The sequence below is a fragment of the Plectrocnemia conspersa genome, unplaced genomic scaffold, assembly GCF_051122295.1.
Source record: "Plectrocnemia conspersa isolate PC_06_02 unplaced genomic scaffold, ASM5112229v1 ptg000011l, whole genome shotgun sequence".
Classification (NCBI taxonomy): domain Eukaryota; kingdom Metazoa; phylum Arthropoda; class Insecta; order Trichoptera; family Polycentropodidae; genus Plectrocnemia; species Plectrocnemia conspersa.
Genome location: NW_028277175.1, coordinates 15,891,086 through 15,915,017, shown reverse-complemented (window position 1 = coordinate 15,915,017; position 23,932 = coordinate 15,891,086). Strand labels below are relative to the sequence as shown.

General features: G+C 32.5%; 4 protein-coding genes across 4 annotated transcripts; 3 read left to right on the top strand and 1 right to left on the bottom strand.

Moving 5' to 3' along the window:
- The first annotated feature begins 1,469 nt into the window (after nt 1-1,469).
- Nucleotides 1,470-9,649, top strand: LOC148229670 (CLIP domain-containing serine protease B4-like). The gene is made up of 5 exons (XM_088198091.1): nt 1,470-1,559; nt 4,626-4,772; nt 4,838-5,125; nt 7,071-7,242; nt 7,314-9,649. The coding sequence occupies exons 1-5, from the start codon at nt 1,490-1,492 to the stop codon at nt 7,552-7,554; spliced, it is 918 nt and encodes a 305-aa protein (XP_088054217.1). The 5' UTR covers nt 1,470-1,489; the 3' UTR covers nt 7,555-9,649.
- An 810-nt stretch (nt 9,650-10,459) lies between these two features.
- On the top strand, nt 10,460-14,045 carry l(1)G0320 (signal sequence receptor subunit 1 l(1)G0320). The gene is made up of 5 exons (XM_088198247.1): nt 10,460-10,638; nt 10,874-11,062; nt 12,847-13,130; nt 13,206-13,449; nt 13,519-14,045. The coding sequence occupies exons 1-5, from the start codon at nt 10,566-10,568 to the stop codon at nt 13,587-13,589; spliced, it is 861 nt and encodes a 286-aa protein (XP_088054373.1). The 5' UTR covers nt 10,460-10,565; the 3' UTR covers nt 13,590-14,045.
- Nucleotides 14,046-18,281: 4,236 nt separating this feature from the next.
- EMC8-9 (ER membrane protein complex subunit 8/9) lies at nt 18,282-19,627 on the bottom strand. The gene is made up of 4 exons (XM_088196596.1): nt 19,361-19,627; nt 19,127-19,276; nt 18,577-18,682; nt 18,282-18,499 (listed from the first exon to the last, which is right to left on the bottom strand). The coding sequence occupies exons 1-4, from the start codon at nt 19,538-19,540 to the stop codon at nt 18,345-18,347; spliced, it is 591 nt and encodes a 196-aa protein (XP_088052722.1). The 5' UTR covers nt 19,541-19,627; the 3' UTR covers nt 18,282-18,344.
- Nucleotides 19,628-21,020: 1,393 nt separating this feature from the next.
- On the top strand, nt 21,021-22,380 carry LOC148229667 (leukocyte receptor cluster member 1). Its single transcript, XM_088198018.1, has 2 exons — nt 21,021-21,128; nt 21,191-22,380. Exons 1-2 carry the CDS (start codon nt 21,106-21,108, stop codon nt 22,281-22,283), a joined length of 1,116 nt encoding a protein of 371 aa, XP_088054144.1. The 5' UTR covers nt 21,021-21,105; the 3' UTR covers nt 22,284-22,380.
- The last annotated feature ends 1,552 nt before the right edge of the window (nt 22,381-23,932 follow it).

The window sequence follows — 23,932 nt, the reverse complement described above, 5'->3', positions numbered from 1 at the left end:
TATCGTAGTTGAACCGCGTTCAGAAACTCACAAATATATTATTTTTACCCTAATATTTCCAAACACAATTAAAATTAAATTTAAGGATTTATTGCCTTTAAATTTATTTGGTAATATAAAATATTTAAAAAATAGGATTACTAATTATAAATTACTATTTTACTTTAAATAAATATTGTAATACATTTGGCGAGAAATTTAAAAATGCATATTACTTTTTGTTCCGTTAAAATAAATTATATTTTTTGTTTCGCCCTGTGACAAAATTTCACCTCTTATTTATTATTGTATTTTATGTGTTATATACAATAATATATATATATATTATTGTATTTTATATATATATATATATATATATATATATATATATATATATATATATATATATATTTATTATTATATTTTATGTGTTTTTTTATTGTTTATTATAGCTAAATTCTATGAGCATTTATATAAAAACGAGCAATTTTACTTTGGAACTGTTGTAGTATCGTTTGCAAGTTGTGAGCGAACATTCAGCAAGTCAAAGCTTATTTTGACAATAAAACAACTGTTTTAGTAATTTAGCTGCATTTAGTATTTAAAAAATACATTTAAAAAATGATTTCGATTATGTGATTGATCAGTTTGCATCATAAAAACCAGAAAAATGTAATCTTTAATAAACAGTATATGATTTTTTTTTTTTAAATCTGTTATTTTTTTATTAAGCTTCTAGTGTTAATCTCAGCTGTTTTGTTTTTAATTGTTTTCTATCTATGATTTGCCTTAATATTTATAAATATTGTATTAACTGTTGAATTTCTTAATGGAATTTTATTTTTGCTGCCGTGAAAATTTATGTCAATAACAGTTAAGATTTTTTTACCTAATAAGTTTTCGAAAGCTGTGAAAAAAATTAAATTATGGGGGTGGTAAATAGAAGTTATGGCACTAATTATATGGTTAAGAATGTCAGCGCCACGCTCAGAAACCAATGGTTATGAAATCTCCGCTGCGTCACATTGCTGGTATGGCCTTAATGGCTAAAATAGCGGCCAATGTTTTGCTACATAAATACGTTCTAAAATTTTAGCTGGTGAGGTGTGAGGGATCGTTATAAGATATTATTATTCTAGCTAAAATAATATCTACTAGCTAACTAGCTATCTAGCTAAAAAAAATCTAGCTAAAAATGAATGCATGTTTAATTAACGGTCGCTTTACATTACATCATAGTTTCCCGTATCAACATTTTATCGTATGATTTATAACATTTACATGATAACATTGTCTTTTGTTTCATTTAGCTAGTGAACGAATCCTTGCCAAAGACTACGGATTTAAAAGGTTTTTTTCCTGCGATTTTATATAATTCATTGAAGAAAATAGTTGTTCGATACCGATACGCTCAATCGCACGGCAAAACTTTGAGAAGCGTAAAAAGACGGCGATAAAGCGGCGTCCTGCCAAGTGAAGAACAGTCAGGTTTGATCGCTCCTTTGGCAACATGTCTCAACCGATGTTAGACGGATTTCGCTTAGTCTTCTTTTATGTCTTGCTCCACCCGGCCATAAGTCGTGAGTTTACCCTACTAAAAATAATAATACAGATAATATTTAAATAAAAAAATAAATAACATTCGGTTACCAACATTTTCAAACGAGCTTTAATATAAAAATGTCAACAGGAGCAGTATTTTTAGATATTGCTAAAGCATTTGATGAAGTCAATCATGACAGGATAATACATACAACATTACAATACTAAAATACGAAAGCAGAACTTACCAAATTAAAATATAAAATCAATAATTAAGTCCTACGCCTATTCAACTACAGTGTTTATCTCCAATACATCACAACAAACCCAGATCCAAGTATTGTAGTAATGTTTACAAGAAGAATACCAAAAGCATGTGCCATCTATAAGCTACCTAAGCTTAAAATGTATGGGTGTACTCTAAATTGGCAAAATTCAACAAAATATTATATTTAAATCTAAGTATAGCATTTTTTTTTTATTTCTTTGTTTTGTCTTTTTTCTCAAAAAATAAAAGAGTATAATATAATAATATAGCTCAATACCTAGTTTATTGACTTAAAGTCTAGAAACTGGATAAATATGTATATAAATCACTGTATGTATGTATGTAACTACAACAAGGCTGTGTCTGGGTTTTTCCCATCGAGTTTCAAATTCTCTTGTAAGGAAAATAAAAATAAAAATTCGATTATATCCTTATAATATATGTATGTAAGTACAAACTTGTTCTTACTGTAATTATTATTATTGATAATATATTTAAATCTGTTCTCTGGTCGTCCTTAAATATTTAAAACTAAGTTCTATGAAGTTAGTTTAATTGTTCATTTCAAATATATAACTAGATTTACTTCGTAAGGCATTTTTCTTGTTTTGGTGTTTGATGCTTTAGGATTTCAATTTAGCTGGTAGTCAAATATTTTATACAAAAATTTCATTAGAATGGTATTTTTTGCACACTTTTTACTTTTTTATTCAGAATATAATTTTACAATGTATCACCTATATTATTTACCATATTTATTAACGATTTTCCTTCCAGGTCATGTAAATCAGTTATTTAATTAGGTGAACCTAATTATATAAGTCAAAAAAGGCTGAATAGATTCTGATCCTTTATTGATATTTGATATTAATATTTGATATTAAAACTATTTGTAATATTCTCTGACGTTTTATTAACGCAGTTTACAATCAGTGGCGTATCTATGGGGAGCGGAGGGGGCGGGCCGCCCCGGGCGGCACTTGCTTGGGGGCGGCATATTCGCGATGGGATCGTTTAGTATGGTTCTTAACCCTGAATGCACTAAAACATATATAATCCACGAATAACAAGAGCTTAATAATAACCAATTTATTATTTTAAGAAATGCTGATTTTATGACCCTGTAAAAAATGTATAGGGGGGGAGCAATTTTAAGGATCGCCCTGGGTAGCACATACCCTAGCTACGCCACTAATCACAATCACAAAATAATTATGAATATAAACCAGTTTCATGGGTATTTAAAATGAAACCTATTTTCTTATTTAATATGCAAGAATAATTGATTTATATAAATGAGAACATGATAAACATTACTTTTCTGATTGAGAACATTTTCTAGGCCAATCTTATTCGCCAGCTCTTCTCTGATTGTTTAATATTATTGCCAATCTATAAAATGCTAATTTTGAATTTATTCTCCTATTAAATTGCAAATAAAAAACTATTTTTTTGAACAAAAACTTTAAGCTTAATTTTTATAACTTAATGCATATCCATTTCACTGAAATTTGCCGATGTGTGTATAGAATATCTATTTTTGCTAAACGTTTTTCTAGGCATGTACTATGTAATTATTTTGGTAAATGCATTTTATTTGTGGCAGGAAGAGTATTTTCATAAAAAATATTGCGGTATAAATAACTTCCGCTTTGGTAATAGTATATTTTATTTGAAAACATACCGGATTTCAATGACTAATTAAATTAACGAGCCTTTAATAAGAGATTAGTGCTGTTAATATTAGTATTACTAGATTTATTATAAAAAATAAATTAAACCTATTAAGAACATTAAAAGTTGATGTTCGAGCATTTTAGAAATATGAAAGGTATAAAACTTTAAAATTAAATAAAATACATAAAAATCGTGACAATAGCCATGATATTAGCTTTATTGGAAAGATAATTTTATGTCATTAGTGTTTAAATATGATTTCGGGAATATGGACGCTGTGGCTGGCTTGAATAAAGCGCAATCTGGAAGTCCAATTTTCGATTACTTTTTAGAGCAGCTGGGGCCGTATATCGACAATAACGCGGCGAATGTTGGCTTTCAAGTCGTCCATCGTCTCATAAGCACGATTTTCGAAATAAATTTGCAAAATTTGCAAGCGTTGTTTTGGCGTAAGTCATTTCATGGTGAAATGGCAAACCAAACTAAGCACAAATCAGCTGCCAGCAGTCAAATTGGCTGTCGCTGGAAAAAGTGTTGCCAAATTGAAAAACAAACCTCGAAAAAATTGTTTAAGTGCATAGTTTATATATTATATTAAGTGATAGATTAATGTGTGCAATTGCACGCTCTTATCTCTCACTCGCTCTCGTCACTTAGCACGCGAGCGAGCGAAATGTGACAGATTTCATCGACCTAACCTGATATGGAACTTCGCATAATAATGATATTGAACTTTGATATTTGCGACCAGTCCTCTTAGATTTGGAGAAAATATTTTGGCTTTTTGAGGTACTTTGAACCTCATTTAGGCCCAGTTGGGTCCTGAAAATTAAAAATTATGCCAAATATGCAGTTAATGACTTTTTTTATATTAATTTTACTTTTAAAACATTTGTATGTTATTTGCAAAATAATTTTCATCACCTATTTTTTATATTATAATTCATAAGAAAAATTATTATAGCAATAAAAATCTTTATTTATTTTGCTTGGCGCTTTTCAAGTCCTTAATCCGCTACTAATTGTAGCATAAATTATGCAAGTTTAAAATTATCTGTGCTACTCAAATACATGTTGCCAGTTAGTGCAAGTCCGAAGATTAATGATAAAATAAAAAGTGTACGTGTACAGTAATATATAATAATGAAAATTTACTTAGAATCACCACCCGATGTGAGCCGACATCCAAATTTATCTCTGTTGCCCACGACGTGTGGAACTTATGTTGAAGATCGTATTCCAAGCGGTATCTCAACTGATATCTTCGAATTCCCATGGATGGCAGTTATTAACTACAAATTTAAAAGTAAGATTGTTTTTAAACAAATGAAATTTTCATTACCGCTTCCGATTTATACGCATTGTTTTTAGGTGGCATTTCTCGCTTTGGATGTGGAGGAACGATCATCAACGAACGATACATTTTGACTGCGGCTCATTGCTTAACCAAACTTGCAAGAAATACGACCATAGAGTTTGTTCGAGTCGGAGACCACGACTTAATGACTGAAATAGACTGCATACCTCAATTTAATGAATGCGCTCCTCCATATCAAGACATTAAGGTAGAAAAATTAATACCACATCCCGGATATACAAGAGCTACAATATTCGACAATATAGGATTGATACGTTTAGCCACTCCCATAGAATCTAGAGGTATGTATAAATATATATTTTAATTGCGTAAAATGTTAACATATTTCTATAATATGTATTAGAGCTTATCTTTTATATGTACAAATAAACTTATTTTGGAACGAACGTGCTAGTATTGTACCCGTTCAAAAATCAACGAGGAGTACTAAAATTAGTATAACTTAATTGAAACTCTTGTATATTTATCAAGTATTAAAAATATTATTGATTCATAATACATAAATACATAACTTTGTTTTAAAAGTGCCACTTTCACATTCAAATTTTGTCAAATATTTTTCAAAAGTAGGAATTTGTGTTTGTGTATTAACGGGAAGGTTCCTTAAACGATCTGCTTCAATTTCATTCAAAATAGATCGCAAAGACTTCAAATTTAAAGCTAATGATTTTACTGCTTCTAGCCTTGCTGACCATTTTGTTTTTGAAATGATGTGTAAAGAATAAAGTGCTAAATGTTATTTTACAAACAGTTATTTCAGCTTTTTCCAGAGGGGGGCAAAGTTGGCCAGTCAGTGGTAGTTTTTTTAATATTTCCATTTTATTAAGATTCATAGTATTTCATTAAATTACATGTATTTTTCTAGCCAAATTCATGGGGTTCTATGTCTAAAATCCACGTCAAAAGCAATAAAATTGTGCCGTCGACGTTGTAGTGGAATCGCTCAATTATATATTAGTATAGCTAAACCGAATTTTAACCAATAGGAGAGCGCAAAAAACAATTATCCTTTCTCAGAAGTCCAAAATTCACGTCAAAAGCAATGAAATCGTGATGGCGCCGTCGCAGTGCAGTCCCACTGCAGCGGCGCTGACACGATTTTATTGCTTTTGACGTGAATTTTTGAATTCTGAGAAGTGATAATTATATTTACGCCCTCCTATTGATCAAAATTCTGTTTAAATACACTTGAACCAGTACTCTTATATCAGAATTCCGTATTAATATAGGTGAGGGTAGCTATTCTATTTTTAAAACGTAGTATACTATGGAAGTACAGACGTACTATAGCGCAATATGTGAGACACAACGTCTGTCTATACTTCTTTTTCTGCTTAGATTCCCTTGAGAGATAAGTTGGCTTAGTTTATATTTTGGACTCGACCTCATGAAAGTTCTAAAATTATTATTAGTTTTAGAATTTTCATTAGGTCAAGTTGGGTTTGGTTAATTCGTATAGGTTAGGTTTGGGTTTGGACAGCAAATGTACGATTCGCAACTATCAAATTGAGTTTCATAGACATTTTAGAACAGCATATAATTTCACTAGCGCCTATCAGATAAATTATATTTTCGCTAGTAGAAATACATATCTACTAGTAAAAATGTATTAGGATCTTTATAGTTAAAATATACGGTTTAATTACTCTTAACTTGGATTTTTGACTTCTGAGAAGTAATAATTGTTTTTGAGCCCAGCTATAGACTACTTCGGTTTAAACATACTTTGATCAATACTCTTATATCAGAAGTCCGTAGAAATATATGTAAGGATAGCTGTAATATTTTTAAAACACGTGTAATATCCAAATGCAGATAAACTATAGATTATATAGTAGTGAACGTCACTCTATCCAATTTTTTACACACATATTATACATTCACGCGTGCTAGAGCCTAGTCACAAGAATTAAGTCGTATACGTCGCACGAAAATACGATTGTGTGTTGTTTTTGTTTCTACCTGCGCTGCAATAACGGTTATTATCGATATTTTTTGTATAAAACATGATTATCTTTATGTGTTTTAGAATTTTCGTAAGATGGTGTAAATAATTTTGGTCGAATTTCATACGAGATCTATTTTTCTCAACATATTGAAATACCAAGATGAGGCCCCTAATATTGTAAGGACCGGAACAGCTGTCCCTCTTGTCCTCCTTCTGATATATACTGTTTGTGATATATTTTAACTATTTGTATAATAAAAATATTTTTGTTTTCATAGATAACATCGAGGCTATTTGTTTGCCTATCACTCCTATATTGGCTGCCGCAAAATTAGAAAATACAATTGGTATCGTCTCTGGATGGGATACAATAAAATACGAAACCAGCAAGCTTCTTCGTGATTTCTTGCCGATTTTAGATCAACAAAAATGTGAAAGAATTTATAATAGGTATTGGACATAGATTATATTTTACTTAAATAATTATACTTATAATTTTACAAGACTAATATTTATTTTAGGTCGACTTCATCAATGATCGGTTTTCGACAAATGTGCGCCGGTGGCGTAAATGGTAGACATTGGTGTGGAGCTTTTGGAATACCTCTACAGAAATTGCAAACCAGTGAAACTAATGTTGTCAAGAATACTCAGTATGGTATTTTAAGTTTCGGGCCTTCAGACTGTCGTATACAACTACCGCGTGTATATACGAGAGTTCCATATTATATGGATTGGATTTTAGACCAGATGGAACCATAATTACTTATAATTAGGGTTCTTAATATTGTAGCGTAATTAAATAAGGTCATATTATCGCTCGGGTGCCTTTAGTTAGCCACTAGTTAAATTTTAAAATACAGATAGCAGTCGAAATATTTGGAAAAGTAATTAAATAAAAAAGTGAATTTTTTTTAATATACTAAACTATTTCGTGATGAAATGTATGGCTTTCACGTAACTGACTTATACATATGTATTTATATATTGTATTATAGTCATTTTATAATATTTATATAGGATTTCTCATTATTTCTATTTTGTTTTTAATAATAAATTAGTTTTTTATATTTTTTTCAAAGTTCGAACAAAGACGAATTTAAACATTTTAATTAGAGTTAAAAATTGGCGGTGCATAAAAGGTTTTAATCGTGAAAGCTGTTAGTATGTAATACAGAGCTGTGGAGTCGGAGTCGTAGAAGAAAAAGTCGACCGACTCCGACTCCTTTTTATAATTTTGTTTAACACATTGAGTGTGTTAAGAGCGTTTATTTTCCGCGCTTAGAATAATCAAACCCGATTATGGATCTTCTATAAACACTGACTTATTAAAACTAATTATTTTTTAAAGATCTAAATAAGTTTAGTATTATTAAAGATTTAAGATTAGATTTAGTCAACCTGGCATAATAAAACCAATGAAACAAGCTGTTTCCCTTGCGAAAATAATTATGCAATTTGTTATTTTTAGGTATCGTTTTATTAAATATTTTCATTTAAACAAAAAATAATTTCATTAATATTGTTAAAATCGAATTTACAGTCTAGGTTTTAGTCAGAGCCGATAAAATTTTAAACGACTCCATAACCTCGTTGTAATACATCAATGTAGCTCTAAAGATAACAGTTACCAGGTAGAATAAAAATTTAGTAGATATAACTTACAGACAAATTGTAAAAAAGTGCTAACGGAAAATATAATTAGTCATCATTAGATGTTTTTCTCACTACGCTGTCGAAATACCGGCAATAATATATATTTTTTATTTTTAAGCAATTTCGCAATTCTCCATATAAAATTGTCTCCCGGTTTCAATGCTTTTAATTTACGCAACCTCGAAACGTTTTTAATGTTTTGAATTTCAACGCGAATTTTATCAGTTAATTTGTTAATTACAGTTTTAAGTTGGGGCGATTTATTTTTATGCCATTTCTTTCTCATATGATTTTTAATTTTAATAAGTTTAATTATTTCTGGAGTTTCTATGTTATTCCAAATATTTTTACGCAGCGGAATTGATGATATTTTTTCCTGTTCGATCACGAATGTTACTAAAATGATGAATATCATCGTCAATAGTTTTAGTGTCATTTGAGGTACAATTCCGGCCCTTGATTAATATCCGAGACTATTATGCTCCTAAATCGCTTCCAATCAGCTTTTGTATAATCAAAAATTACCTCAGACATCATCTTGACTTCACGTTGAAGTCTCTAGATAATATCACAGATTCTCCAAGACCAAACACAGCATCAAGGTCGCCTCGGAGCAACCCGTCACCAGGAGAATTATATCTTGCGACAATTATTATTAATTTATTATCGCGTTTAATTTGTATCGCGACGGTTTAGAGATTAGTCGTGTTGGTTATTATGCGCTCATGTTTAATTGATTTTTTACAAATATCGCCTCCCTCCAGACGGTCCCTCCGGAAGCAGACATTGCTCGGTATTAAAACGTTGACGCGTGGTTTGATGTAAGATTCGGTAATTACGACAATATCAATTGTACTCACAATAAGTAGTTCCAGTTCTCCAGTTTTATTTCTGTATTCGAGTGAATTCCATGTCAAAACGTTGAGCCCTACCTTAGAATAGAACATCAAGACATTCGACCATCATCAAGGCGATCACCATTTTGCTGGTGTATGGGCCTATTTATGTATGTATTTATTTTGATATATTATGGGCAAAACTTGGCGGCACTCCGGTAGCACTGGCGTGACGGATCTCTCAACTGGCAAACTTTGGCGGGCTTGCTCGGTCCGGCCTGCTGCCTCATTCTCTGAAACTGTAATAATATTCTAACATGTAACTTAATTAATTATCAATAATAAATACTACTGCAACGGCTCAATCTGTGTCTAATTGCAACCTGTTACCTCCCGTCGCCAAAGCTGGCATACTTTCCAGCTTTGACTCTGATCTCTTGAAGGACGAGCAACATCCTGTGCAGCTCTGCAGTTGCCATGATGTCTGAGAAGGGCTCCTCAGACTTCCAGGATTGAGGTCGTTGTAGCGCATTGCTTATTGAGGCTGGTGGGGTACCAACAGGAGCATACCAGAAAGCGGCTGATTAGGTAACTGCTGGGGTGGTTGACGTATTTACAAACGCTGATTTTGTTGGTCTTAGAGTGGAAAATTGTTCTTATTCGAGGTTAAATAGCTGTTTAGACTTCGATGTATGGACAGTGAGCATTATATGTAGATGATGAGTGCGAGTGCTGATTCTGAATGATATAATTAATATGACCGGGCTGTTAATACAATTTTGACCAAAATTTGATCTTTATTCTGACTCAGAGTTGATTTAATTTGTTGCCTTAGAAGATTTCTCATGTCCTGTTTAACTTTTAATTTAGTATTATATATAAATCATAAACGTGCATAATAATGTTTATCAAAAAAATATAAGTAGGTACCTATATACTGTAAAATAAGATAACAAATTTTCAACAATTATCTTATAAAAATACGAAAACAAAAATTGAATAGCAATATTTTCAATATTTTTGACAATGAGTTTGACAATAAAATTATGAGTTATAAGATTATAATATGTTGTAATTAAATATTTATATTATAATTAAATTATTGGTTTGTGCAATGTAATCGCACACTCCTTGTGAACGTGCAACGTCAATCGGGCATGGTCGCTTTTAGCGGCGTTTAGGCCAAGAGGTGTTCCACGTAGGTCCAGCTTGCCAGAGTCGTGGCGGGCGAGTGAAGGCGCTAGTCGTTCGCGTGCGCCACTTTCGTCGACACTGTCAAACATGAAGTCTCTCGGCGCGTGGCTGTGCATCTTGGCCCTAGTTCTTCCTGCCGTGCTGCTTTCTACGTCGAACGGTAACTACTTTCATACACAATTTGCCGGTTTTCCACCGCGCTACGTAACCCCAACACCAATCTGGTGATCCGTTTCAACGAGTCATCAATGAAATATCATCTGCTTCGAGACGCATTGCTCGGTTCTCGTCATCGTTATCGAATTACACGATATCGTCATTCATTGTCTGGATGAAATCGTGCAACACATTCTGGAAGATCTGAAAGTAATCTGATAAGATAACTCGTTTTACAGGCAATCATATATTCGCACATGCCGAAGAAGACGAATTAGAAGATGAGGTCGTAGACGTGGAGGGCGAGGAACCTGTCGGAGTAGGCGAAGATCTCACTAGCGAGGAAGACGGACTGATAAAATCATCGCCGGATGCGGACGTAACGATATTGTTTACGAAACCGTCCATAGCGTTAGACACACAACTTGGTCAGTATAAAAGTACAAATTCTTTTATTTTTTACAAATCTAAACATAACATTTCATTTTCACCTAAACTATGTATAGGATAGTATAATGAAATTTACTCACTAATTATGTACATTGATAATCGGTGTTTCACATTTACATAATACACATGCATAAAAACATGTCATTCTCGAATACAATACACAAAATTTTTATTCTTTTAATCCATAACTATTATTTAAAAAATTGTAAAATGGCATGTAAATTATTATCAAATTACAAACATTTTTGTTCTAAATTATTAAATAATTATAACAAAGTAATGTTTCCACTTGCAAACAAATATCGCTTCCATTGTGCAAAAAAGACGAAGCAGCGATATATTGCCACTGTAATGTATTTAATATTTTATTATTCATTTATGTACAAAATTTCATTTCCCAATATACTTGTCAACTTCATGATCTTTTTGAATAAAACTAAAAAATCTGGAATATTTCACAAACCGAAACGATTGATAATTTTCAAAACATTGACAGCGATTATACAAATCGTTGTATTTTTTGATGCTGTTCAACAGGTAGATATGAAAACGAACTCTGATTTATTATTATCCTACGTACTATACTAAAATGTTTTGTACAAATTATTTTATTGTGTATTTTTTTCCTTAAACTTTCTTATTGTCATTAGAAAACATATTAGTTAAGCCATGATTTTAATAATCATATTTTTTTTACTTTATGATACATGAAAAACAAATCTTTATTTTCTATATTTAATAATTAGGTAAAATGAGTCCATATCATGGTCATAAATCTATGGTATCAATGATTTGAATAACTGCGATCAAGTATTGTCTTATAGTTTTGATCAAATTAGTCTGATCTAATTGCCCATTTATATTCAACCAACTTTCAATCTTCATTTTTATGGATAGAAAATACAAATATATATGCAATAAAACGAAAAATAAAATGTTAACATTGTAAATTTAATTACAGAAAGTACGTTAACTTTTGAATGTATGATTTTTAGGTTTATTTTTTTAAATCAATTTCACACCCAGTAATATAAATTATACAATATAAAAATTTTGTCACAAAAGAGTTTGTTTGAAATTAGGTTAAAAATATTAATGTGTCAAGCTGCAAAAAATAAATTTCCATAATAAAATGTGTATAATAAAAAATATATTATAATTATAGTTTGATCACGGCAGGCTCAAAAAAAATGCAAGACTATACAATTTTAAAAATTTTCTTTCTAAGTTCATTGATTCAAATTAAAAATAGTACAATAAAAATATTGTACCAAGAAATATGAACAATGATAAGTTTATTGTAATTTCTAGAACTTCAAATGACATTTCAAATATCCTTCCATAGTTTTTAAAATATAATAAATGCAAAATATTGTTTTCTGAATATGCATACTGAAAAATACGATTCTGTGTTTTTATCCATATTTATAAACATAAAACTGTCCAGTAAAAGATCTATCTGATAGGTGGCGATATATCACTGTGTCTCGTAAACCTCCGTAGTAAGTAGTATTCTATGTAGTTATTTAATTTTAAAACAAGCTCTTGTATGAAAAGCTAATTAAAAATTTGAATCAGAAAGTTATCTTACCTTTATGATAAAAATTGTTGTGCAATAATTTTTCACACTTTCAGGTAAAATTCTTAGTGTTAATTGCAAAACAAAAATATATTTAGAACTTTTTTTGTTAAATATCATTTTTGTCAATTTCACTTTAATAAAATAAATCATTTTTTATAAGATCTTGTGTTTAAATTTCAGAATTACCTGCTGGAAAGGTTGTCGAGTTCTTAGTGGGATTCACCAACAATGGCGACGAAGAGGAAATCTTCACATTGGAGACATTGGAAGCGTCTTTCCGTTATCCGATGGACTTCACCTTCTACATCCAGAACTTCTCTGCTATAGCTTACAACAAAGAAGTCAAACCTAAACATCAAGCGACTCTGTCGTATTCTTTCATGCCATCTGAGGCTTTCGCTGGAAGACCGTTCGGTCTTAGCATTAACTTGAACTACCGCGACGCCAACGGAAACATCTTTACTGTATGTTCTTATTTTTATCAATATTGCATTATTTTAAAATATGGATATTTTATGCCAAGTTTATTGAAATTATAGGAAGCCGTTTATAATCAAACCATTTCTGTCACTGAAGTGAGCGAAGGCTTAGACGGTGAAACTATTTTCCTTTACATTTTCCTCGGAGCCGGTCTCGTGCTCGCCTTAGTCGGAGGCCAACAAGCGTTGGCGACGTTAGCGAGAAAACGATCTCCGAGATCATCCAAGCAACAAATTGAAACGGGAACGACCAATTCCAACGTTGACTACGATTGGTTGCCTAAGGAGTTGCAATTAAAAATTAGTGAGTGTTAAATTTTTCATATTGATGCTTTTATTTGATGAATTAATTAATTCTATATTCTTTTCATAGAAAAATCTCCAAAGCCTCAGAGCCAAAAGCCAGTGTCGCCAAAACAGAAGAAATCAAAGAAAGACGATTAAATTAATGTTTAAATTATTCATAGTGACGCGCTATACTTAAAAATATGAACAACGTGATAAGCGGTCACTTCAGGGTTGAGTCGCCTTAACTATTACCATCAAGACCATCAACAAAAGACCAGCATTAACCCCCGAACACTTCTATTTTTCATTTTGATTATTTATTTTTATCGTTGTGATAAATATATGATTAAAACGGCGATGTAAAACGCTTGTCGATGTTGTTTAAAACATTTGACTGGTGTGAGGATACGTGTGAATGTGTGAGCAAACTGAGAGATTTTATGTTATTAAATTATATATTTTATTATTACGGATGCCTCGATGAAACGGAAGAAAAAACGACGGCTTACATTTTGAATAGTACATTTGCGAAATGCGTCTTTTCATAATCATCATATGTCATGTTTCACTCACATTGTTGCATTTTGCAAATAAATTTTTTTTACAAAATGATTCAGTATTTTTGTTTTTCTAACAGTGCAAATCCAGTCCAAGTCCTAAAAAATGATCAATGAAAAATCAATTCCCATATTCTGCTCATTAATTCGTGGTATTAATATTTCCGCAAAGAGGCAGCTATGAAAATTAATGTTGCTGTTGGTTTTAAAGAGTGTTAGGATAGAAATAGTTACTTTGATATGATAATGAACGAAGACATTAAAACGAATAGGCTTATTTAAAAGTGTGGAAGACATTGCTACAGATAATATATATATTGCTTGTTAACACATAGCCCATGGATTATTTTTTAGCCATATACAGCCTGGCTAATATGATGCAACGCAAGGATAAAATCAATATCAACTTTTGAATTGTATTGGTACACATGTTAAACATATTTTAACAATAGTTTTAAACCTAGGGCTTGGTAAAAAAAATTATACCTAATTATTTACGTCTAAAATGTGTTTTCTTTTTACTTAAAAAGAAATTTAAAAGCATCTAAAAATTCAGTCGTAACTGGGTTATAACATCTAATATGGGTCAAATTAAGTTTATTATAAAACGTTGTGGCTTTGTCATGCCAAAATAAATTAATGTGGGATTTTACGAATTTCAATATTATTACATTTTAAATAGATACTTGTTATATCTTTTTGTAGGTGCTAGTTACATACAGTGTATATGCATCTTAAGAACTAAAAAATATCTTTGAGTAGATCATTTCTTTCAATCTACATTATTTAAATTCTTTCGATTTGTTGATCAAAATTATTCCGTATAAGTTAGCTGATAATATTTGATGATGACCTTTATAGCATGGTTCATAAATACCCACTTTTTGTTTATTATATCCATCGAGTTTATTGCCTACATGGGAAAGGGAAACTATTTTATTTTTTTAGAATCTACATACATTGCGATATTTCTATACTGATTAAAATATTATTTAATACAAGTTATTTGAATAGTCTTTCAAGCGATTTAAATTAAAATAAAATAAATTTAGTTTTATGCCACTCATTTTATTAAAATATTATGTACGTATTTAAAAATGTCATTTGATGATTTTGCTTTCTATATATGCATATATGGACGGAATAACCCTTACGTCTCAGACTAGTAACTCTGAGGTTGCGGGTTCGAGCCCCGGTAGCGGCACTCGAATTTTTATTTATGAAAAATGGGCTATTATAAAAAAAAACAGCCCCAGCTGCAGTGTCATCTATTGGTTATAAATTATATTACACATAATAATTATTATTATAGACGTAACCAATTCCCAGACTTTCAGTCTGGTGGTTAATACTTACTTGTAGCCTACAAAAATATTAACCACCAGACAGTTGTAGGTATTCATTATATCTGATTGACTTGCTCAGTTGGTACAGACCCCGTTGTAACTCACTGGGCTCACGCCTGTCAGGCTACAACGAAAGATTTAATAAAAAAATATATTTATAATAGAAATTCTGATAGCTATAATTTTATAAAAAAATCTTTTATTCTTCTTCATAACATTAAATCGCATTTTTTTTAAATATCTTAATACATTAATTTGCATTAGCTGATAAATTTATGGTGAAATTAATTTCGTTATATCGATTTGTATCGTTTTTTTAATAGTTAATCCATTTTATTAAATTATATTGTGTCGATGAAAAGGAGGGGGGTGGGGCAAATTTTAATTCTTGCCCGAGGCGTTGAATATCCTCGGGCCGGCCCTGGGTACTACAGAATCCGTCCTTAAGCATTAAAGGGCAGAAAGGGTAGAATCTACCCATCCCGTGGATTACCATCAGCCTGTCCGTTAACTGTTGACATAAAGGCGAACAGAAAAGCGCAATTACATATTCTTCTGAGGATTTTGTTTTCATTTAGATGCAAGTAGAGCCTATTGAAAATACATAAGAATCGAGGATGTTGGAAATGTGTTTTAACCATTTGCGATAGTCTTGTTATTTTAGTCATTCTTTTTGTAATATGTTAAGAACTATACATAGTATGTATAAATTCCACTAGGTTTAAAAATATTTTTAGGTGACTGCCCTTATGTATTCAGGGCTACAAGGCTTGCTCACCAATCACAATCATGCAGCGATCAACCAAACAATCGCTGCACTCGCTTCGTAGAAAGAGGAAATAAGTATTCACCTTTAGAAAGTGACATTTGCTTGATAGATATTTCTGAGGTTGAATTGTGTATACGTAACGGGAAATATTGCGGCCTTATGTCTGCACTACACTCTCTGGAAGCTGGCCAAGGACGGAGAATATAGTGGGTTACTTCGGTCGAGTTCGGTTCTGCCCGCTCTAAAATCTCTCAGAAGTTGTCCGAGGTTACCAAGAACGGGAGGTAAAGTGGGGGTAATTCAGTCGATTTGGCCAGCTTTGAGCACTTCTGAACATTGACGGCAAAAGGACTGGAGTCAAAGAGACCAAAGTTGGAGCCGCTCTTTCGAGCGCTACCGATGAGATACTTCCTCTTTCGCTCTCTCGCGTGTTAAGTGACGAGAGTGAGAAAGATAATGATATGGTGTTTCGCAAACTGAGATAGAACGAGTAACTCGGTTCAATTGCAGTATGTGCGTAAGCGTCCTATGGTCAACACTTTTGCAAAAGCCGACAAAGATTTTGCGTAAATTGAATATTTACGAGCGAAAAGTTTTCACTGATATTGTATTGGTGAATGCCCACACAAACTTTTATAATTATCAGTAGCTTAATTTTAATAATATGACAATTAAAAATTGCGATTATTTGACACATTTTTCGATTGTGCGCAAATACGCCGGCTGTACGTGACAGAAGCCGCCGTCCGGACGGCATATGAAATTTGCGACAGTGTGGTCGCTTACTCGAAGTCGTAGATCTTGGCTGACTTCAGTTGTAACTTCGGTTCGGACAACTTCCAGAGAGTGTAGTGCTAGCATTACAGTGCTCTATTTTTCCCGTGACCGTTTCATCACAAAGAAATGTTCATTCAATACACTGAAGAATCCTTACGGGTTATTTACGAGGGAAACCAGATTCAGGTCCTAACGAAAGCCTTTGTGTAAACACACTTTTGGTCACAGTAATTACACGAGTTTCAAGAATCGAACGAGAGCTCTGTGTGGTCCCAACAACATATTATTTATTATGAAAAAATATCAGATAAATAAAAAAAATAAAACAACATTATTTCATGATCAAAAAACCATTCTTTTATTTAGCCCCTTCAACGTTATGCTTCACTGTTGAAAGTGTGATCCGCAGTGACATGAACTTTTTGCCGCTAACAGATATATACACACCAAAAAATTATTTTTTTGTGTGATATATTTTAAGACATGGAACTGCGCAAAGTGGTGATCTGCTGCAGTTTTCACACCAGTATTTAGATTATTAGACATATCCGTCGTTTCCATTGAGTTTTGCCAAAATTTTCAAAATGCGGATATATCCGTCATACCCACTTTGCAAGTACTTTTGTTATGACAGATATATACGACATATCCACTTAAGGGGTTAACATTATTTACCTAACATCTATAAAATTCGAAAATATAAATTTTATATATAAAAAAAATTGAAGCTAAAAACAACAAAACAATATTTTGTTCCTCGCTAATGCGTAAATAAATTACCTAAAAAATTAAAAATAAATATAGACTATTCCTCTGCATTATTGTACACAGAAAAAGTAAATTCATCATCTCCACTATCGACATTTTCAGAGTTACTATTTTTTCTATGTTTATTCGAAATTTTTTGGGTAAAAATGATTTTTTAAAAAGTTGAACTTGATTGATCAATATTTCAAACTGACACGAAAAAGATCCTCAAGAGCAGGATCATATAAATTTTCCTGTTTATTACACCGTTTATGACAGCTCCAGTAACACGTGCTTTGCTTCAATTTTAAAATTAAAATAAGCAAATTGTGGTAATGACATTTTTATTACCCGAAAAAATTTATCATCGATAAAATAAACACTATTTGTTGAAAGATAAATACGTCCATTACCACAATAGTTAATAACTTTTTGTTAATAATTTTTTTTTTAAATACAAAAGAAATGGAATGATTTAAGATAATAAATAACGTTAATTATGCCACTGAAGAATCCTATATGAAATGCTACCGCAGCGGCGGCTTCTGACCGCAACGTAAAAACAACCATGACACCATAGAGGCGGCCTCTAATCGCAAAGGGTTAATTTATGTAATTGATATTATTATCCAATATAAATAAAAATAAATAATTAAACACGCATTATCATTTTATTAAATATATTATCGAAGTATATAAATAATTAAGAATTGCACTATTCATACATATCCATGAGTTGATCGACTTGTTCGTTGATAATGCTATTGGTCCAATCCAATGTTATGTCATCCAAGTGGTTATCGTAATCGATTAGGTTCTTGTAAGCGCCTTGTTTTAGCAGACTTGAAACGCAATCAAGCACATTTTTGTCTAAAAGAAAACCAAAACAATATACCAAAGCAAAAATAATACATAAAATTATTATTACGAAAAGATATTGTACTCACGGACGATAACGTTGTGAGCATCTTTCATCCTCCATTTGCCGTCGTAATTTTGTGCCACCTTCAACGCTGAAGTTTCTAAGTTCATCGAAAACTGTCTATTGTCAACCTGAAGTTAAACAGAAAAAATTAAATCAACATAAGTCGAAGCCCCATCGATTATTAAATATAGCCATAAATGAGATCTAAATTGATAGACAAGTGGTAATAATATGTAGAAGAAACATCCAATATTAATAAAAAGACTATCAATGCACAAAAAGCTTAATGTTCAAGTCGAGATAAACAGGTTATAGAGAAAGTAAAAAAATGCAGATAACGAATTCCCAATTTGCAGAAACAGAAACATGAAAATCCCTTTTTAAGTGTTAGCTTGACACACTGGATTAGAAAAGAGAAAATATGCTTTAGCTTGGTTTTCCGTGTACCTGCTAGGTCGTGTCAGAGATGTCCTATGAGGGGAAACGTATTAATATTTTAATTATTTATTATAGTTAAATATTTAAAATGAAATAAAATACACGTTTAAATAATTCTATATAAGTATACATACAATAACGAATAAGGCAGACGAATAATATTCGGCAATCTTATCGGCGATTTTTGCACCCGGTGCCTTTTCGATGGTGTTATCTTTGAAATTTTCACTAGCTGAATAAAATCCAATGATGGTGAGTCCCACTGCTTGCGCCATATCGTCGATCTGAACAAACAATTATTCAATTTATTTTCTAAATTGATTCGATTAACACGCGCATAAGTGTCACAATATTGAATCGAAGTGTACCTGAGTGAGAGCCACCTCGGCCATTGGGGCCAAATGAAGACATTGATGGAATAGGGGCACAGCGTCGAGGGGTGGGCCTCCAGAAACACCCAGTAAGAGACCAGCTACTGAACAGTGCGGATACTTCGCACAATGCAAAGCGATCTTCGCGTAACAACGGGACGAGAATTGCACCGCCATTGGAATGTATTAAATATTCTTTACTATTGAAGCATAGACAAACCGGGCGTGAGAAACGTCAAAATTCTGACATGCACTTTAAACACTGTTGCCAACTTAAGAAAAGTTGCCATATAATAAAATCATCGCATATCTGTTACCTCTAATGTAACATTTTTATATATATATATACTACCTAGCAGCTATTTCAATAATTAATAATGTAAACCAATTAAATTAAATATTTGCTTAAAAGAGTATTTATTCAAAAATAGATTTTCTAAACATAACAATTTTTTACCAAGTCATGGTGAAAATAAAAATCTGAATGTTTTTAGTGAAACTCTCAGAATCAACATATAAATAATACCATTATGCTTTTTACACCATTTTAACCAATAAGAGCAGATATAAATAAACATCTGACTATTTAATAATATTTCAGTTTTTATTTTTTTTGTATAATGCAAAGTAAACACTTTAATATTTTATTTTATGTTTTGGCGGACAGATGGTAACGGGTGGCAATTAGACACAGATTGAGCCGTTGCAGTAATATTTTATTAACAGTATATTTTATAGTTTCATGTTATTTAGTGGAATATGAAAGCGAACAGTAAACGAGGCAATACCGATCGTTATTTATCCGTCAAAGTTCACAAAAAAAAATGTGCGGGCGGCACGTCAGAGTTACTAAAGTGCCGTTAAGTTTTAGGCATAATAAAAAAAATACATATATTAATAGGCCCTCAAAATATTAATTGTCTTTAAAAGGTTTATAAAATATTATATATTTTTAATGTACTGTTTAATTTGATTTTGTGATAAATTAACGGCAAAATCTTAAATTTAAAAGAACATTATTTTATCTACATTTCAATAAATTAAATTAATAAACATATTTACAAAATATGTAATATTCAATTAGCAAATCAATAATTGTTGTATATCTTTTGTCGTCTCCTCGATTGCGCCCGGTATCGAAACAATGGTGTAAATGTAAGGCTCGTTTCAGCGGTATTTAAATCATTTTCAACACATTCCACGTTTGATACTAAACTTTGTTCAGCAGCATTTTCTATATGTTTGCTCAGCAATTCGATTTTATTTTGGTTTAATAATTGCTTTTCATAAATTTCATTTTCCTCTTTTGTTAAAATGAAATCATTCATAGATCTCTTTTCATTGTTTTCAATAATCATTACCGGCATAGATGAATGTATACATAATAATATGAAAATCAAAAATAAAATGATCTAAAAAATATACACAGAATATTTAAATAAATAATATCATTAAAATAAATAATATACTTAAATTAATACTCACATTTTTCATTTTTATTTTTTATATTAATAAGTTATTGTATAGAACTACAAATGTATAATAATATTTGTTGTTTGTGTTTTTCTTTATATAATATTGGACTAAGGTCATTAATAATTAGTACCAATAGGAATCGAGCTAATGTTAATTTAATTACCGTCTTTATAATAAAATCGAACATTTTTAAATATATTCTATGTGGCAACACTAAATTAATTTGACAGTTCTATCTTCGACAGTATTTTTATAATTTCCACACGATGAATATTTTACCAAAGAAAAGGTTCGTATTATTGATATTGCTGTTCTTTAATTTCAATATTATTAATTTTATATTTTTTTCAGGTGGCATGTCCGTAATAAAGATAATATAGCCCGAGTTAGAAAAGATGAAGCAAATGCTGCCGCTGAAGAGAAAGAAAAGCTTCGTAGAGCTCATAAAGCTGATCAAGAGACTCGTTTAAACATATTGCGTAAAAGAGCGCGGGAAGATGACGAAGAGGCAAGCGTAAGTGAAGCTCCGAAAGCAAAATCTTCAAAGGGACTCGCCGTTCAATGCTACGATGAAAACATAAGAATAACTGCGTTACATTCTGAAATTAAAGAGCGATTAGATCAAAAAAATCATGTAAACTTCTTCACCGACGCCGAAGAAAATACAGATGGAAACGTTAAAGCGAATAAAGAACACGACGAAGAAGCTAAAGAAGAAAAGGAAAAGTACGAAAAGCAAATTGGTTATTTAACTTATTTAGGTCAAGATACTAACGAAGCTCTTGGGAAACGGAATTGGTATGACGTGTTGCCCGAAAGACACACGGGAGGATTGAGACCCGATTACGTAAAAGACACTTATGACAAACTCATCATAAAAGATATTGAAGGAAATGTGACAAATAAAGAAATACCGGTGAAAGGAGAGATCGTTTCAAATTGGAAAAGAGAAAATGATCCTTTAAATATAATTAAACGTCAACTAAATTTAGGAAGAGAGATTGAGAAACTTCAAAAAAAGGAATCTGCTAATGCAGCACTGCCAATCGTTCAAGTACAAAAACGTCCAAAAATAGATGATTATGATCCTATTGTGTATAAAAAAATGAAGAAAGATAAAAAAAAAGATCGTAAATCGAAGAAAAGCAAAAAGCATAAGAAGAGAAAAAGATCGAAACATTCAAGTGAGGATTCAATGAGCAGCGACGAGTCAAGTAAATCTGAAAAAAATAAAAAACTCGAAGTACTAAGACAGGAAAGGTTAAGAAGAGAAATGGAAGAGAAAGGCAAAGCTGAGGCACTATTGGCACGTTTATCTGGCAAACCTATTGCTCCCACAAAGTCCACTCAGGATAACAATACTAAGCCTCCTGTCAAACAGAAATACAACTCGCAGTTCAATCCAGAGATTGCAAAACAAAATTATGAAACATATTATAGATAAAAACATCGACATATTTATTTTATATTTTGTAATGATTTTTTTGCATGGAAATAATAATATTTATAAAAAAATATATACATATTTATTGCATAATTTTTCGTTGCCTCTTTTTAACAATTCCTCGTTTATTGACTGAAAAATTATTGCATATTAGTTTTCTTGAAAAAGGAGTTGGCCGTAATGGTTTTTTAATTAATTGTACAAAAGCACAATTACATATTTCTTGATACATCTTAATAATACATCTCTTGACATCATACATCTTAATATTACATCTCTTGACTTATAGACTGCAAAGCAAACTAAAGAACTTTCTCTCAGTAAGCCAAATCAACCTGTGTATGCAGGATGTGTATTCATTACTTCTAAACGGGTATATTCTGTGTATAAAATATAGAGATACAACCTACATAGAGTGATACTTTGTAATATTATTTTCTTTCAGAAGAAAAATGAGACTTGATTAGCCGTGCAGCCAGGAAAGTATTGTAATTTTCCATGCTTTATCAGCAAAGTCAAATTATGCTGATTTTTTCGTTTCGAATCATTAACAAAGAACACGCCTCTAAGCGTTTTAGTTTCTGACCGTGCGCTACCCACTCGTTTAGCTTTTTGACCTTTCCTATCGCAGCAAGGTAGCGAGAAACAGTCATTACACCATCTCCTAGATCACATGCGAGAGCGCGAATTTTCGTATGTGAATTAGCTTCCATCAGTCTTCAATTTTCCTTCCCTTATAACGTTTTTTGGTCTACCCCGGGGCTCGTTTTGAAAATTAATATTGCTATGGGGACCCCGAGACGACCGTCCGTGACGCAGCATAAAGTGAAAGTGATTGTCCCGCTGAGCCGCGCGCCCGAACTAAGCGGCGTAATACAATAACACCGCATCCCCGCCACCGCGAGCTACGCGCGGAGTGGGGATGCGGACCCCGAGACGACCGTCCGTAACGCAGCATGAGTGAAAGTGAAGTCCCGCTGAGCCGCGCGCCCGAACTATGTGGCGTTGTACAACCACACCGCACCCCCGCCACCGCAAGCAACGCGCGGAGTGGGGATACTGTTGCACACCCGACCGGGATTATAAGGAGGTACCAAATGACACGACTGAGCTTTGCAGCCAGACAGTCTACTCCAAAGTCGATCATGACACCCACTCCGACAAAACTCGACAGTCTCAAGGACTTCCAGACGCTCATAAACCGCCTGGAAAAAACAATTGAAAGACAGGATCGCAAAATCAAAGAACTTTCCACCCAACTTGCCGCCGCCATCAAAGCAAGAGGACCAAGAAAACGGAAAAAACCAAAAAAGACCGACCTGACGCAAGAAGGAGAATCCTCAACTTCATCCGAAGAAATGGATCTTGAGGAATCACAACCGCCCGCCGAAACGCCACAACCGCCCGCCGAAACGCCAAGACCGCCCGCCGAAACACCAAGACCGCCCGCCGAAACGCCAAGACCGCCCGCCGAAACGCCAAGACCGACCGCCGTAACGCCAAGACAGCCCGCCTCAACATCGACGCCGCATGCCGCAACCCCTGTGACAGCAGCAACGCCACCCAAACAGCTAAGTCAATCACAGATTACACGCTATCCACCCACAAATCACACCACCTGGTCTCCAATCCCACCAATCATAATCTCA

Excerpts from the sequence above, each read along its gene's own strand:
- LOC148229667 (XM_088198018.1), top strand. The coding sequence starts at position 21,106 with ATGAATATTTTACCAAAGAAAAG. Across the intron at positions 21,129-21,190 it reads AATATTTTACCAAAGAAAAG|GTGGCATGTCCGTAATAAAG; the intron begins GTTCGTATTATT and ends TATTTTTTTCAG.
- EMC8-9 (XM_088196596.1), bottom strand. The coding sequence starts at position 19,540 with ATGGCGGTGCAATTCTCGTCCCGTTGTTACGCGAAGATCGCTTTGCAT. Across the intron at positions 18,683-19,126 it reads CGTCTGCCTTATTCGTTATT|GTTGACAATAGACAGTTTTC; the intron begins GTATGTATACTT and ends GTTTAACTTCAG. Across the intron at positions 18,500-18,576 it reads TGCTCACAACGTTATCGTCC|ACAAAAATGTGCTTGATTGC; the intron begins GTGAGTACAATA and ends GTTTTCTTTTAG.
- LOC148229670 (XM_088198091.1), top strand. The coding sequence starts at position 1,490 with ATGTCTCAACCGATGTTAGACGGATTTCGCTTAGTCTTCTTTTATGTC. Across the intron at positions 4,773-4,837 it reads TATTAACTACAAATTTAAAA|GTGGCATTTCTCGCTTTGGA; the intron begins GTAAGATTGTTT and ends CATTGTTTTTAG. Across the intron at positions 7,243-7,313 it reads TGTGAAAGAATTTATAATAG|GTCGACTTCATCAATGATCG; the intron begins GTATTGGACATA and ends TATTTATTTTAG.